Raw genomic sequence first — 16,109 nt, 5'->3', positions numbered from 1 at the left:
CGACAGCCAACCGCAAAGTTTTGCGAATTATTGCCGACTTTGTTGTTGTATTGGCTCGTATAAGCGATCGTTAAGCTATGCGTCTGCTCCTAGCGCTGCGTTCTCTGCGTTGCCGCGTCGCTGGCTTCTAGTCGCTGTGCGCGTTTTGTGCTTTTGTATTGCAATTCGACGGCGTCTTTGCGCGTTTGGCAAAAAACATTTATTTTATCTTGTGATTGTCGAGAAGTTTTGCAGTCAGTTGAGCATAAACATTCATACGGTGCGGTTTGGTGAAACAATATTAACAAAAGCGACTACAAGCGACTACATATTATACAATACAAAGTAATACTCGTTGGATTCTAGAACTTAGTGAATTGAACGCGGTGGCGTATACGCAACATTTAGTATTTAGAATATGCTAAATAGAATGTGCTTTCTAGCCATGCAGACAAAGCGCTAAAGAAGTTTATAATAATTAAGTAACAAAATAATAACAATTTTCCAATGCTAGTGCTCACCAGTAACGATTTCAGTTAAATTTTGTGCTATTTTGTTCTCAAAAAAAATAAATAAATTCTCAAAAAAATATTTTTTGAATTAATAGCCGTGAAAAGTGCATAGAATGGACTATTTCATAGCATTGCTAGTGTGCGTGTGAGTGTGCAGAACCAAAAATACAATTAAATATCGCTTAAAAGTGCATATATATCCTTATATAGTGAGCAGTTTTAACGTGGAATTCCGTCTCAAATTATTTACAACAAAAAAATAAATAAACTAAGTTACAGTATATTTGCGTGTGTTAAGTAATTCACCAAAAACAGAGTCAAAATGAACAGCAACATAACTTCGCGCTTCGATATGGCCGCTGAGATTGCGTCCATAGCATTGGACGAATTCAAATCGCACCATGTTGATTGGAATTATACGGGACTGATACAGCGCTATTACCATTTGGTCGAGCGAGACTTCGGCGGTATGTATTGGTGACATTCAAATATGCGAATGCAAAATATTTTAATATATTATGCGTGTTATTTCCAAATAATTAGGCGCGTAAAGGCAAAGGGTTAATAAATATTGTGCTTAGAAAAAGTGTGAATAAAATGTTATAGGTAAAGAGAGGAAATTTATACAGACGTACAAAGAGAAAAAGTTAAAGATATACAAATTTTAGCCTTGGTGACAAATAAAATGCAAATTATGAAACTTATTAATGTAAATAATATATATTTGTCCAGATAAATGCCAAAAAATTGTAATAAGTTGTTTTGGATGTTATGTATACCAAAAAAAAATTTTTTTTTTTTTTAATAAAATACAAATTTTTCTTCAACATATTGTTTTATGAGAAATATGAAAAATAAGAAAAAAACATACTCTTGTAACAAATTCAGGAAACAAAAATGTTTAAAGAATTTGTAAGTTACTGGCAAATCAAAATAGACTTATAAAATGCATTGTCTTAAATATATAAGAGTAATAACCTGCAGTATTAAATTGCACATTAATAGCATCTATGAAATTCATGTTGTCATATAATTGAAAAAAGTTTTGGTTATTTCATTTATAACTTTCATCTTCAAAATATAACGATATTTTGAAAAATTTGTCGATTAATATTTATTTGGATTTTAAAAGATTTATCGATTACTATTTATTGGGATTTTGAAAGATTTATCGATTACTAATTCGAAATAATTTTTTTTGAATTAATTTTCTTCATATATATAAAGTACAGCAATAACAATCGAGTAATACCGTCACACTCACACTAAAGCTTTTGTTGTTTACCAACAGTAGAAAAATTATTAAAAATTGTTCCAGAAATTCGTAGAAAATAATTATATAAGTTAGAACCTTAGACCGTTAATTTTCGAACAATTATTTCGTTCTACATGAACTTAGCTTCTAAACATTCCATGCAAAATAAATCAATTAAACGTACGCTCCCTAATATATGCTCGTTTATACTAAATAATTGGACTTATAGTGTACATGTGCAACAACAAATCGCGCAATTAATTGTTAAGAAGTGCGAAAAATCCCCTCTAAACTAGTCCGTAGGCTACGCGAAATGCAGATAATTTCCACAAAGCGTAAAATTGTGCATTGCTAATTTAGTTGTAGTGGAAAGCTTAAACACCACAACACAGGCAAAAAAGTCTTACCAGCCGATACGAGTAATGAGTTGAGTAACGCGTACACATAAACAAATGTGTGGCGATTGAAAGGCGCAACTAATGCATGAGTGGCCGCAACAAAAAATCGCTTGACTAAAACGCATATTTTTGCAAGATGTCACAAGTTATTTAGCTGTGTAAGTTTATCTCTATGCAAATTGTGTTGTAAACGTCAATTACAAGTATGCTATACTACACTATGCCGGCTAAAAAGAGAATTTACTGTGAAAATGGCAACAACACAAAGCATTTGTGACGGTAAAACAAAGTTCATAAATGAGTTGCGTTGACATAGAACTGCAATTAAGAAGCATTACGGCGCACTTAAATGCTCGCGCGTCTAACTAAGCTTGCCCATGTGCGAGGGTCAGTGACGCGCGCAAAGGGTTAAGAAGGCAACTAAAATGTTTGAGTGTAGTTAAACTAATATTTCACAGGCTAATGGTGATGTATTGCAAATATGGTTGTTGCTTCTATTTCAAACAATTTTTTTGAGAGTGCAAAGCTATTTTGTATTTTTGTGCTGTAAATATAAAAGTAAACTTTTTAGTTTTGATTTCGTACTGTGCAAGAGGTGATTTTTTTTTTTATTTTTGTAAATAATTGTATTTATCTCTACAACTCTGTATATAATGTTGGCTATTTCAAAGAGATTTACCTCAAAAAATGCACTTAAGTGAACTCCTCAAAGCTACGAATACTCATTTATACAAAGATAATACAAACTTACATATTTAACAAGAACAGTGTCAATGACTCTAATGATACCAGCTCAAGTCAAAATCTTAGAAAGGGCTTATTTAATAAGCATTACATGGACTTTTTAAATTCGCTACCAAAGCACTATCTGTCGACTGTGGACTTTCACCAGCTAACAACCATTCAGCACACAGCCGGCAGGTCTCAGGTGTATATCTATGCTCCATCCATTGTCAAAAATTGGCAGCAAAAAACTTCGTATCTATTCTCAGTGTCAGATTTTCCTTTGAATCGCTATATATTTGAACGATGTTCAGAAAACGCGGCAGCCTTTGCTCGCAAAGCTTTCTCAATCAAATTTTATGAATTGTCGCGATGTTTTCTGAGATCATTGCTTCTTATAGCTTTCCTGACTAGAAATTATACACATTTGGTTACGATTCGCCGCAGCACAAATCCAAAACTGCAGAGGTAATATGTATTACTTGAAACATAATTTTTTATTAATTAATTTTTAGTAATAAATTTTAACGAAAATTTTGAATTAGTTGTAGTTTTAATTTAACTAATTTTACTAATAATGAAGTAATTATAATAATTACTTTTATTAATTAATTTTAATAATTAATTATTAATTAATTGGCTAATTATTTGGTTGTTAATTATTTTAAAGTTAATAATTAATTTTTAATTTGCAATTATTAGTTTTATAACTATTAATCACTAATTAATTACTAAATAATTATTTTTCAATCACAAAAATTTTAATTTTAATTTTAATTAATTATTAATTTTTTTTAATTAAATTTTTAATTCAGTTTTTGGGTTTTGATTATATTTTCAGTTTTGAATCTGAATTTTTGCAAATAACAAATAAAATGTTATGTTATATATTGTATTTCACTGTAATTGAAAGTAATTAAACGTAAATATACAATAAATAAGCTTTCTTTTCCAAAAGATAATCAAATTACTAGAAAAGAAAATAAGCAAACACGAAAAAGTTAAAACTATTAAACAATTTATGTTTCTAATTTTTAGCTATATACTAGAGATTCTTATTTTTGTATTTTTGTATTTTTCAGAACATTATTTATGATTAAAAGTTTTATTTTTAATTTTAAAACTGATTTTTGGAATTCACTTTATTCAATTTTTAATCTGGAATTTGTGAAATTTTTTACTAATTTTAATTTTTATTAAATTTGATTTTTGTTTTTTTAATTAATTATTAAAAATTAATTACAAATTAAAAAGCTGACTTTAAATGTAAATTAGATTATTTTTAATGCGTTTTTTAAACTCTGGTTAACACAAAAATTATCAGTTGCTGCTGGCCTAGATTTCATCTAACTCTTGAGATATTACACAAATTGAAAAATTTTCGTTGCAATTCTAATTGTGCTTGAACAAAAGTGCGAGCAATTTTGACATATTCCAATTTTTATGAAAAAATTAGCTAGTAGTGATTTAGAAAATTATGCTACTCATTCATTTATGCCTGTGCTGTTTTCAACAGTATCTGATTTGGTGCTCTCTCGCATAGCATACATCATTGAGAACAAGTATTTTCAAAATTTAAAATAGCATTTCTACCATTTTCCAACATTCTCTTAAAAAACATAATTCAACTTCAATTTTCAAATGGCCAAACTCCAACAGTAACCTGCTATCATGCAACACAAAAAAATAAACAAAAACGTCATTGAAGCGGCGTTGAACTTGAAAACTCAACTTTATAACCACTCATAGTATGCATCATGCCCTTTGCCTCGCCTAAAGGTGTGCGCGTATGTACTTACCAATGTAATGCCGGCATACATAAGCGCGTAAGAAACCTAAATACATTTACATGAGCACACAATCATCGGCGGCCTTGACAATGCCGAACATTTGCTGCGGACACTTGCTTCTTTTATCTGCGACAATTATTACCGCAATTAAATGCCAGTTAAACTATCTAAAAAAAGAGGCTAATAATTGTCAATTTCCTTCTACGCTGCTTTTATTGCTTTGTTATGATATAGGAATATGCATATACAGACATAAATACACCTTCAAGTATGCGTAGTTTTAAATTTTATTTCTTTTAAACTTATTTCCCCCCTTCGCTTACTTATTTGCCTCCCACTACTGCTAGCTACTCAATGTTTGTGGGCATCTGAGCATGCAGCCACCTTGTATACTTGTATGTACGCGCATGTTTATAACTTTTACTGCTATTTAACCTTTTATTTCGGCTTGTAATGTTTTTGTATATACACATTCCTTGTCCCTTTATGCACTGTTGCTGAAAAGGTTAACGGCGTTTGATAAATATGGCAAAAAACACAAATTATTTTTAAAATATAAATTTGCAAAATTAAACGCAAAATTACAAAAAAAAACAAGAAAAAGTTGCCAAAATTTTTACATTTTACATTGCTCTGGCTGCATGCTCACTAACGCAAAAGACTTAAGACACAAACCTTGCGCTGTTAACGCATATTAGCATTGAAATGTATACAAGAGAGACGCTGCGTGCATGAATGTGGCGTTAATAGTGTAAACAATTTATAATGTCTATAATAAAATTTGATATTCATACTAAATTATTTACTCAGGAGCTCATCGTAAACGCTGGTATAATCAAGCAATTGCTGTTCACCCTCTACTTTGAAAATGTCCCTCAATGCAATGAGCGTTAACATAATGTTATGCACGTACTTAAACTATGGCCTGTGACCCTGTCGGTACTGAAGACATTAAAAATATGCTTAACAGCTAATAGTGTTAGTTTAGTTGCAGCTGTAGTCGCAACGCACAAATTTACTTACACGTACAACAATAATAGCATTGTCAAGTCGCTTTTATTCTTGCTACTTTTAAACATCAGTATATTTATGTATACATATGTATAGGTATGCAGGCTCAAAGATGTCACGAAATATACAAGCGGCTCCTCCAAAGGCAGCTGCCCACGTTAGTATATACAAATACAAATACGTATAAAACATAAATTAATAACTTTGTTTGTTTGCATTTGGCGTATTCGTGAAAAAATGCTGAACTACACAATCGTTTAATCAAGCAAAACAGTTCGTTTAAATGATTCTGAGTATATGTGGCTACTGTGGTGTGCTAACTCTTAGATCTTATTAAATGCTTTGTAACTATTTACATGTAGCACGTCTAAGCAATTAATTGTTCAAATGTCGAGTAGCAAGCAATATCTTAATAAAATAGCGATATCTTAATAAAAAAAGCAATTGTTAAAGACATTAATTTATGGAAATAATAGTGTTGGTAGCTATTGAGATTTGTATCTAAAGAAGTGTGAACATTTTTTGCATTCATTATGCATTTGAAGAGAATAGAAACAAATTCCATGCATAGAATAGTGTGACAAATATATATGTATATTGCATAAATATTAAAAAAACAAGAAAAAACGTTAACTTCAGCTGCACCGAAGCTGATATACCCTTCACAGGTGCATTTCTTTTAATAACTATGTGTTCAGTTTATATGGAAGCTATATGCTATAGTAATCCGATCTGAACAATTTCTTCGGAGATTTCATTGTTGCTTTAGAAAATAGTCTATACCAAATTTCGTGAATATATCTTGTCAAATGCGAAAGTTTTCCATACAAGCCCTTAATTCCAATCGTTCGGTTTGTATGGCAGCTATATGCTATAGTAATCCGATCTGAACAATTTCTTCGGATATTACATTGTTACATTAGAAAATAATTTTTACCAACTTTCGTGAATATATCTTGTCAAATGCGAAAGTTTTCCATACAAGAACTTGTTTCCGATCGTTCAGTTTGTATTGCAGCTATATGTTATAGCTTCTTGAAGAGAAAATGACGTTTGCAAAATTTCGAAACGATATCTTAAAAACTGAGGGACTAGTTCAAATATATACAGACGGACGGACGGACGGACGGACGGACAGACAGACAGACGGACATGGCTAAATCGACTCAGCTCAACATATTGATCATTTATATATACACTTTATAGGGTCTTCGACGATTCCTTCTGTGTGTTACAAACTTCGTGACAAACTTAATATATCCTGTTCAGGGTATAAAAATTAATATGCGCACAGCTGTACAACGAGAAGATTCCAATTGTACAATAAAAAAATTATAAACAATTACAATAAATACAGAAAAACTTAGGCCTCTAACAAGTGTTTACTATTAACGCATTAATCTATGTAATTAGTTAACAGCCAACGACATTTAAATATATTGATTATTTATATTAATAATAGTAATCAATTATTGCTCAATAATCATAATATTATAATAAGTAATAAAAAAAAATTCAAAAGAAATCTTTTATGAAAATATGTATCTTGATTTTGATCGATCTGTTTGTATAGCAGGTATATGCTGTAGCCTGGGTCAACTATCCACTGAAAATTGTTTAAAGATAAACAAGTTTACCATACAAGAACATGATTTTGATCGTTCAGTTTGTATGACATCTACATCTTCATACCATTCGGCTGCCTCCCTACATAATCGTTCCTCGGACGCACTTTTCGCTATAGCGTTTACCAGTTTTTCTCCTTACGTACGACATCTCGTCGCTACATAACATGTTGAACTTCGACTCGTCAGAGAAGATTACTTTCTGCGAATCGACTTCATCCAGCTTTGGTGCTTTATAGCCCACCGGAACCGTTGTTGAAGCATTTTCCTAGTCCAAAATGGCTCTTTTGGCGGGTTGTCAAGCATTCAAACCAGCATTACGGAGTCTATTTCGTTTACTTCTAGCAGCGATTTCGGTTCCAATATCTTTTATGATCTCTATCCTGATGTCCTCAGCTGAATCGATCTTTTAGGCTAATGCGTTCTATTTGTCGATCCTCCCTAGAAGATGTTTTCCATACTGCTCCTGAGCTTGGTTTTCTCGCCGCTTTGAAAAAAACCTTTTTCAACCAAACCTTGTACCAATCGCTATAATTGCTACTTGGCGACTTGTGTCCGGCTTGCCAAATAAGTAGTTTATTGGGCAGAAAAAATTGTATACAAAAGTTAAGATCAATATCTCTAAAACTTTCGGGAGTAGTTCACGTACATATATACAGACAGACGGACATGTCGTCACGCTGATCATTCACATACACTCAAGATTATATTTGATCCGGACTGGCCAATTTAAACTGGACGCGCATAACGAATCTATAAATATTTCTTTCTTTATAACCATCTCCACGCGTTAATTAGTGAATGTTTGATAATTGTTTCTTGATGACGCGAAAAGTTAGTCAGGCGATTTTTATTAATTGAACCAATGGACTGGGGCGTTTCTCTAAGAGAAAACAGAAAAAGGTTACAGTTCTCCAGTTTTACCTCTAATCTTTCCACTAGTTTACAAAACTTGATCGAAATCGTATGAGCAAGCAAAACTGTCCATAGGGTTCAAACAAAAACCTTTTTAGATACTTAATTGAAAAGTTTTAGTATTTTTCTTTTGTGGATATTTGACTCATTTGATCACATGGGTAGTTACACTGCCACTCCAGCTTACCCACAACGGACTATAAATTAATTATATTCAATTAAAATAAGTTTTTTTATGTCTATTTACTTTTTAATTTGCATTACGCAAACAAGTTAACGGCTAACTAGTTAAGGGTCATGACTTCTGGCTTATATAATAAATGGCTGTTTATATTATTAAGTAAACGTCAGTTGTCATTTGGCTGAACAAAACAAGAAAGGCATGTGTTTATTAGAGCGGAACTAAAAATATGGGAAGTCTCATTGAATTATTATTGTCCAGGAACTTGTTCAAACTTGCATGTCGTCAGCTGAAATGCAAAACAATATATCATCAAAAAAATCGGATTTGGGTTTTTTATTGCTTACGATTCAGTACAACATATTATATATGTGATATCGTAAAATTTCAAGCTTCCGCTTTCAGATATAACCAATATATAATCATTTTATAACCAAAATCCAAAATTTTGTTTCAATATGAGTGGTTTCTATTATATTGTTTTCCCTTCACCTGTAAACTTATGAAAAGTGATGTTACGTTATTTTACATTATATGTGACTGTATGCTACATGAGCTATTTTTCAATACGTATTAAATTTACTGTACAAATCAAAATTAATTTTCAATTAAATTTTTCCAGAATTTTAGATATTCTATAATAAACTAAATCTTCAATTATTTGTTTAATTAAAAGAAAATTTTTCAGAAAGAAAATCTCAATTTTGACAGGACTTCCAAACTTTATTTTATAGGCTGAGATAAATAATATTGAACAACTTAGTTTTGCAAACTAACTAAAAGCGATTTCCAAAAGACATATAATCCACCCTAATATATATGCATAGATTTATTCATGTGAGTGTTAAAGTGAGTAATCGTGTGAATTATATTCTTAATTAAATATACGCTTCCACAAACGATTACAGAATCACATTGGCAATTACGTATATAAAACAGATAATAAATTATTAGATGCTATTTAATTCTGATTGCATGCGCTGTAAGATCAGCTTTTCTGAAGCCATTTCAAAACTATTATTACACTTAATTTAAATACACAATATTTTCAATTTAAAGTTATTAAGTAAAAAATTTTAAATGTGTAAGCAGAGCAACACTAAGGGGTCACAACAGTTTATTTAATAAATATTTTTAAACGAAAATTTAGTCCAGTGTCAATGGCCACATATTTCGCCTTATTTCAGCTGTTAAGTCCGAATTTGGCGTAAAAAAGTAAGAAGCCTTTTGAAGACTAAATTAATTTTCCATTTTTTTTTTTTCAATTGATAATTACTTATGTATATTAGGGTGAGCCAAAATCGATTTTTTTTGGCTTGATACTCAGCGCAATACAATAGGTTCTTACACACCTCGGAGAAAATCTCTTCAAGTATGAGCACTTAATTGTAACCAGTTAGTTAGTTTTCTATTTTTTTCTTACTATCAAAGGAAAAATTCAGATCGCCCTTCCATTTATTAGATAAAATACTTCGTTTCATAGATTTTGTAAGAAATTGTATGCTTTTAATGAAAAAAATAATAATAAAACAAAAAAAATTAAATAAAATAATATCTCCTACCAAACAGCAGTTTTAAACTTATATATCTGTTTAATTTGGTACAAAATTAAAAAGGTGGCAACCTCTGTTCAAATATACATATGTTTCTCTGTAAATATTCTTAAACTGCTCTTATTTTAAAAATTTTCATTTACCTAAAAATTTTAAATAGGTGGCAACTCCATATAATTTTTTTTACCTTTTTAACATTTTTTTCATTGCAATTTTAAATGACTTTTTTCATTGAGTTATAAAAAATTTATAAGAAAAAAATTACTTAAAATAATCAAATTTCAACCGTTAACCTCATCTTTAACGGTTGGATTTACGAAAAATTCGTAAGAGAAGATACTCGAATAATGATGTTCAAAATGAGCAAAAACAAGCTACTAACATCAAAGGGTGCTTCTCTGGCTATTAACGAAATAGTTAGCGAATTTGTTGCTAGGAGAGCGCTGCGATCGGATAAATTGCAAGTGTGATTAAAAACATTGCCCGATGATAATATTAAAGCACGTTTGTCGAAGGGAGCATTAAAATTGAATCGTTGATGATTGGAAATGTGTTGTCTGTACCGATGAGTCCAAATTTAACCGTTTTCAGTTAGCTAGAAAGCAATAATTGCTGGGTTACACCTAGACATCGTACACAACGACACCATGTAAAGCAAACTGTTAAACATATCGATGGAAATATAATAGTTTGTGGATGCATTATATGGTGGCATGTTGGCCCTCTGCATTTAGTATCATACGAAAAGAGGGAGAAAAATTCTGCAAGCCAATCTTCACCATTTTATTGGCAAATGATAGTGAAACGACGGCTTGAAAGAAGTAATTTTTAATAAGGCTCTATGAACAAAATATTGAAACTATTTGAATATATCTCATTCACCACTTACTAGATATTATTTTCTATTTATTCTTAGCTAGAATTTTTTATTATAAAAAATAACAAAAACAAAATGAAAACATATATGGGTTCGCCTCTGTGGTTGTGTTTTTATGGGTGACAAAAGTCAGAGTTCATGCATTAAACACTGCTTGCCACTGTATTTATTCTCCTACTTCTTAATTGCCGTAGTCAACGCTTACGCGGTTATAGCTATACTATGTAAACTTGTATTCATTGTAAATTTATATTTCACTCTTTCAGATCCCCGCGCCACACGTTTCCCCCTAATGGAGCATCCCCTTTACACATTCGGTTTGGTTGGCATATACCTGTCTTGGGTCCTCTTGATCGGACCAACATTCATGCGCGACAGAAAACCCTTCCAACTGCGGCGTACATTAGTCATCTACAATGCCTTTCAGGTGGCGTTAAGCGCGTACATGTTCTACGAGGTGAGTGTGATCCATTAAGCGAACGAAAAGAATTGATTTAATGATATTTCTGCCTATTTCATATGCTACACTATGGAGGCATATAAAATTGTATATTAAATATAGAAATTAAATATATGTAGATAAGCGTTGTAAATAAATAGTTAATTTACTAAGTAAATATTGCTGGTGATATGTAAAACTGGAGAATATTTTGAATGAGTGTGCTGTTTAAAATTATATACAACTTCTAATTGAGATAAGTCTACCCTAATTCTAATATTGGTAATAGTTTTTCACTCAATTTATGAAATGACAATGAATCAGAAAACGGAGTATAACTACAACATTGTTTGCGAGTAAAATTCTCTTACCGAATAGTAAAGTAAATTCGGTTAACGAATTTTACAGCACTAGTGCACTTCAGAAAACTATAAATGAAAGTAAATTCAGATCAATAGAAAAATATATGTTGACATTAACTAGCAATACAATTTGTGTTACACTGAACCTCACAATGAACTTAAGGTAGTAGTCTGGTAACTTGGGTTCAAAAAATCGAATTTGTTTTTTGCTTAATTTGAAAGTAGTCTTGAGAATATACTGTGAAAATTTCAGACGGAAACTCGAAATATTTCGGGAGTTATGACGAGTTTCCTAGAGCGCCTCGGAGTCCTCTCTCTCGGAGTTGTTGAACTTTAAACGCGTTTTTTTCAAAACATTGTTTTTCTGGTCGGCCCGGGTCCTAACTTTTTTTTTTACTTGTCCGATTGTTTGCAAATTTTAACAGGCTATTCTACACACTTATAGTTCTCGTCGGAACTAACGAGAATTTTTTTCACCCATAACTTTTTATTTTACAACCCTTTCTTTGCTAAAATAAAAGGACTTTTTTTTCAAAGTCCGCCATTTTATTATTTACCCTTGCAATTTAACTTCAGTAATTCCGACCAGAATGACATGTGTATAGATTAAGAATAAATAAGAATATTTAATTTCAGATAACATCAAGAGTTTAAATCACCCGGGCCACCTACGTGCATTTTTTTTGAGGTTCCAACTTCGAGTGCCAATAATAATAGTAACAAAGTATTACATTTTTTCAAATATGTTTTTTTTATATTTTCAATATGTAAATAAAGACACTAAATATTCAAGATAATTCATTTATATTTTCCTATAAAAAACCGCCCTCTAAAGAAGTCATTAATATAGGCATAGGTTACCAGACTACTACCTTAAGCCAGCAGGGTTGCAAACAATAAATAAAAAATAATTGAAATAACAAATGAAATTAAAATTATTTTTTGTTTCATTTTAAAACATTTTTCAAATTTCTAATCCCAAATACCGCATGGACAATTCCAAATTACATTTTTTATCCCAAACCCTAATTGGTTTGAAAAATACAAAAAAAAAGTGTTTATATTTAAAAATTAAAACAAAAAATAAAAAATTTGAAAATTAATTTTAAGTAGCAATATTTTGAATTGAAAATTAAATTTTCATTTTCCAAAATTGGAAGTTAAATTGAAAATTTAATGTCTAAGCCATATATTGTTTGACTTCTGTACAATAAAAATTAAAAAAAATTATACCTACTGAAAAATAAAATTTCTAAAAAATATTTATATTTTTATAGCATCTGATGGCTGGTTGGCTGAATAACTACAATTTGAAATGTGAACCCGTGGATTACTCAGATGGGCCAATGTCAAAACGGGTAAGTGATGCATGTATACTGATATGAATATTAGAACGTTATATTAATGTTATTAAAACATAGGTTGATATATATTGATAGATTATTATATAACAAATCATAAATATTTGTATTTTTCAAAAATAACGTGTTACTGTCTTGAGTTATATTAAAAAAAAAATATTTCGCGCTTTATTTGGTTAATGCATAAAAGTACGACATATTGCTATTTTTATCTGTTGTTCAGCTTCCAATAATGCATAAAAAAGTATCATAGTGCGAGAGAGAAGAGCAAAAATATTTGTCATAAAGTTTCAATGAAGCTTATGAAAACTACAAATCTCGAAATACAATTTGAGCGTCAGTAATAAAAAAAAACCGAACTGAAAATATATTTTGAGGTTGCCTTCATATTAATTCTGAAAGTTGTGCTAAAATCTGCCATTAGAGGAGAAGATAGTACGGAGATATATTTGGATAAATTTTCTTTAGGAGTAAAGAAAATATAATGCACTACGTCGACTTAAACTTTGGTATACTTTACCACAAGCCATGAACAGAATATTTCTATTGTTTGTAAAGTACCGAACAAAGTAGAGTGGTGAGAATTAACTCTTTAATATTATAAAAATTCTAATTTAACCTGTATTTTGATATTAAAGAGTTTAAACTCACTACATTTCGATAGTTTTGCATTCCGTAAGGAGATAAAAATACCAACTTGCACGCGCAACAGCTAAAAGCAGGATCACATAAAAAAATCAATTTCCATATTTTAAAGTTTTTAGTTTTAAACCGCTTTATGATACAAAAAAAAAAAACGCCGACTGCAATGCGATTAGCTCATGTTTGTTTTCGTCGCCAACTTTCAAGGTTAATACGTATATATGGCGAAAATGTGGTTTAAAACATGCAACCAAACAAACGTGGACTTAAACCCAAGCTCATAGAAAGCGATCAGCGTAGAAAAGGGAGAGTGCGACGCGCGCTCAAAATAAGAGATTAATATGAATTTCTGTTTAACATAACGCGACTAACAGCATTTCAAGCGTTGAATTTGTATTTTTCAATTTCTTTTGTTGTCTTTATCGTCCATTGCCGCCTTTTCTGCACTTAAGCAGTCAATTTGGCTTTTGTACGATCATCTCGCATTTCACTCATCTCTTGTGTTCTCTTTTTGTCGAAATAAACGGGTATTTTCAAATGCTTCACGCAAGTTCAAGCAAATATTAATTTAATATATACTATTTGGTTAATTTAAATACGAATGCATTCGTGCGCTGTGTAAACTGTTGTAGAGCTTTGTATGAAGCTCAGTATCATAATACTTCTATAAACAAAAAAAAGTGAAACAATCAAAGCAAACGCTAAAACAATTTGCATTTCATTATACTTGTATTATATTTAATTTTTTGTAATGTCACTAAGCCCAATCTCTCGATTCGATGTCATTGATTTTAGAGAGAGAAGTACGTACATGTTTTTTAGAGAGTTTAACGATTCTGCGCTTTTATCAGTGTGTAAAGTAAACATAAAAATAAATTATATATACATAAATACTTAATATATAGAATATTTGTCAAAAAAACAGTACAATTTAAAAACAATTTCAATAAATTTGTAATTCTGTAGTGTCCGCTCTCTTAAAAAATTATTAACGTCTATACATCTATAGGATAAGTTACAAATTTAAATAAAGTTAAATGACTTACTCTCGAAATATTGCTGTATATGGAGTATTATTTTATTATATTTAATTAAGTAAAAAAATTAAAAAGGTGGCAACACCCTTGCAAATAAATCTTTTACTGTAAATATTCTTAAACTGCGCTTATTTTAAAATTTTGATTGACTTGAAATTTTGAAACAGGTGGCAACTCTTTCTAAAATGTTTCTGTTTTTTCCTTTTTAACAATTTTTTTAAAGATAGTAACTTTTAAAACAATTTATAGAGCTAAAAGTTGTAAACAGTTGGCAACTCTTCCTAAAATTATTTAACTAAAAAACATGACAAATCCTTTCAAAAATATGTTTCTATGTGAATAATTAATTAAACTGCGCTTAATTTAAAATTTTTATTAATATTAAATTTTTAAACAGGTGGTAACTCTTTCTAAAGTGTTTTTTTTTTTTTGCCCTTTTAACGATATTATTATAGATGGTAACTTTCAAAACAATTTTGTTTTTGTCCACCATAATATCAAATAATATCTAAAACACTAGAGAAAACTGAACATAAGCAAGGAACTCTTCCAAAACAGTTTTTTTGAAACCCCGCAGAAATAATATGAACTCTCTTTTAATTAGACCAGAAACGGGAACATGTTTCCCGGATAGGATCGCATACACTTTCAATTCCATGCATTGCAGGCTTAGTCAGAAAATCAATCAAATTGGACCACAACCGTGACCACTTCACATGTAACAAATCAAGAAAAAATAATAGAATAATCCAGAAGAACTGAAACATTAGAAAAATTATTGAAAGTAAACTCGTCAAAAATTTTATCACTTATATATGACAACAATATTCGAAATCTTTCCTTAGCTCTCATATACCGAATATTATAACATTAATTTCCCGAATTAACCTTCCTTCACTGAGTATAGTGATAAAATCATCCTTTATCTCACATTTAAAAAATTGATTGAATTTGGTTAATTTCAATGTGGGTACTGCGGATAATAAGTATCCTAAAAGTATTGCCTTTCGCATTCAGAATTTTCATTATGAATTCTTACAGATTTATTAAGATATTTCACACTTCTAAAGTTCTTACGATTTATTAGAATATACTTATATAATATTCGTTACAATCCAAACTGATTACATGAATAATTAGTAAACATTAAGGACAGATGACGGATCAAATGTCATTCATTGACATCATTGAATCAACATCAGTCAAATGTCCAAAGATTTATTTATAGCCAATATAGAACATATATACAGTTGTTATGAAAACTCAGAGGGTTCTAAATAATAATGTGATTACTTAAATTGTGACTAACTACTAAATATGTATGAATGTATTTTGACAATGACACAATCAACGAAAAGTCATGACAAAATAATTATGCAGTATTTACAGTACCCGGCCAATGCATACCGGCATTGCCACCATAATAGCCGTATTTTCGGAAGAAGTGTT

General features: G+C 30.5%; 1 protein-coding gene across 1 annotated transcript in view; it reads left to right on the top strand.

Annotated features, from left to right (window-relative positions):
• Positions 1-813: 813 nt before the first annotated feature.
• Positions 814-16,109, top strand: part of LOC120766308 (elongation of very long chain fatty acids protein 7) — a 48,087-nt gene continuing 32,791 nt past the window's right edge. Inside the window, exons 1-3 of the mRNA XM_040091724.1 lie at positions 814-958; positions 11,086-11,276; positions 12,898-12,978. Of these exons, the coding sequence (XP_039947658.1) occupies positions 814-958; positions 11,086-11,276; positions 12,898-12,978 (417 nt within the window). The remainder of the gene's footprint in view (positions 959-11,085; positions 11,277-12,897; positions 12,979-16,109) is intronic.

Source organism: Bactrocera tryoni, chromosome 1, assembly GCF_016617805.1.
Source record: "Bactrocera tryoni isolate S06 chromosome 1, CSIRO_BtryS06_freeze2, whole genome shotgun sequence".
Taxonomy (NCBI): domain Eukaryota; kingdom Metazoa; phylum Arthropoda; class Insecta; order Diptera; family Tephritidae; genus Bactrocera; species Bactrocera tryoni.
Note: the sequence above shows the minus strand (reverse complement) of the source record. Positions and strands in the feature narration are given on the sequence as shown.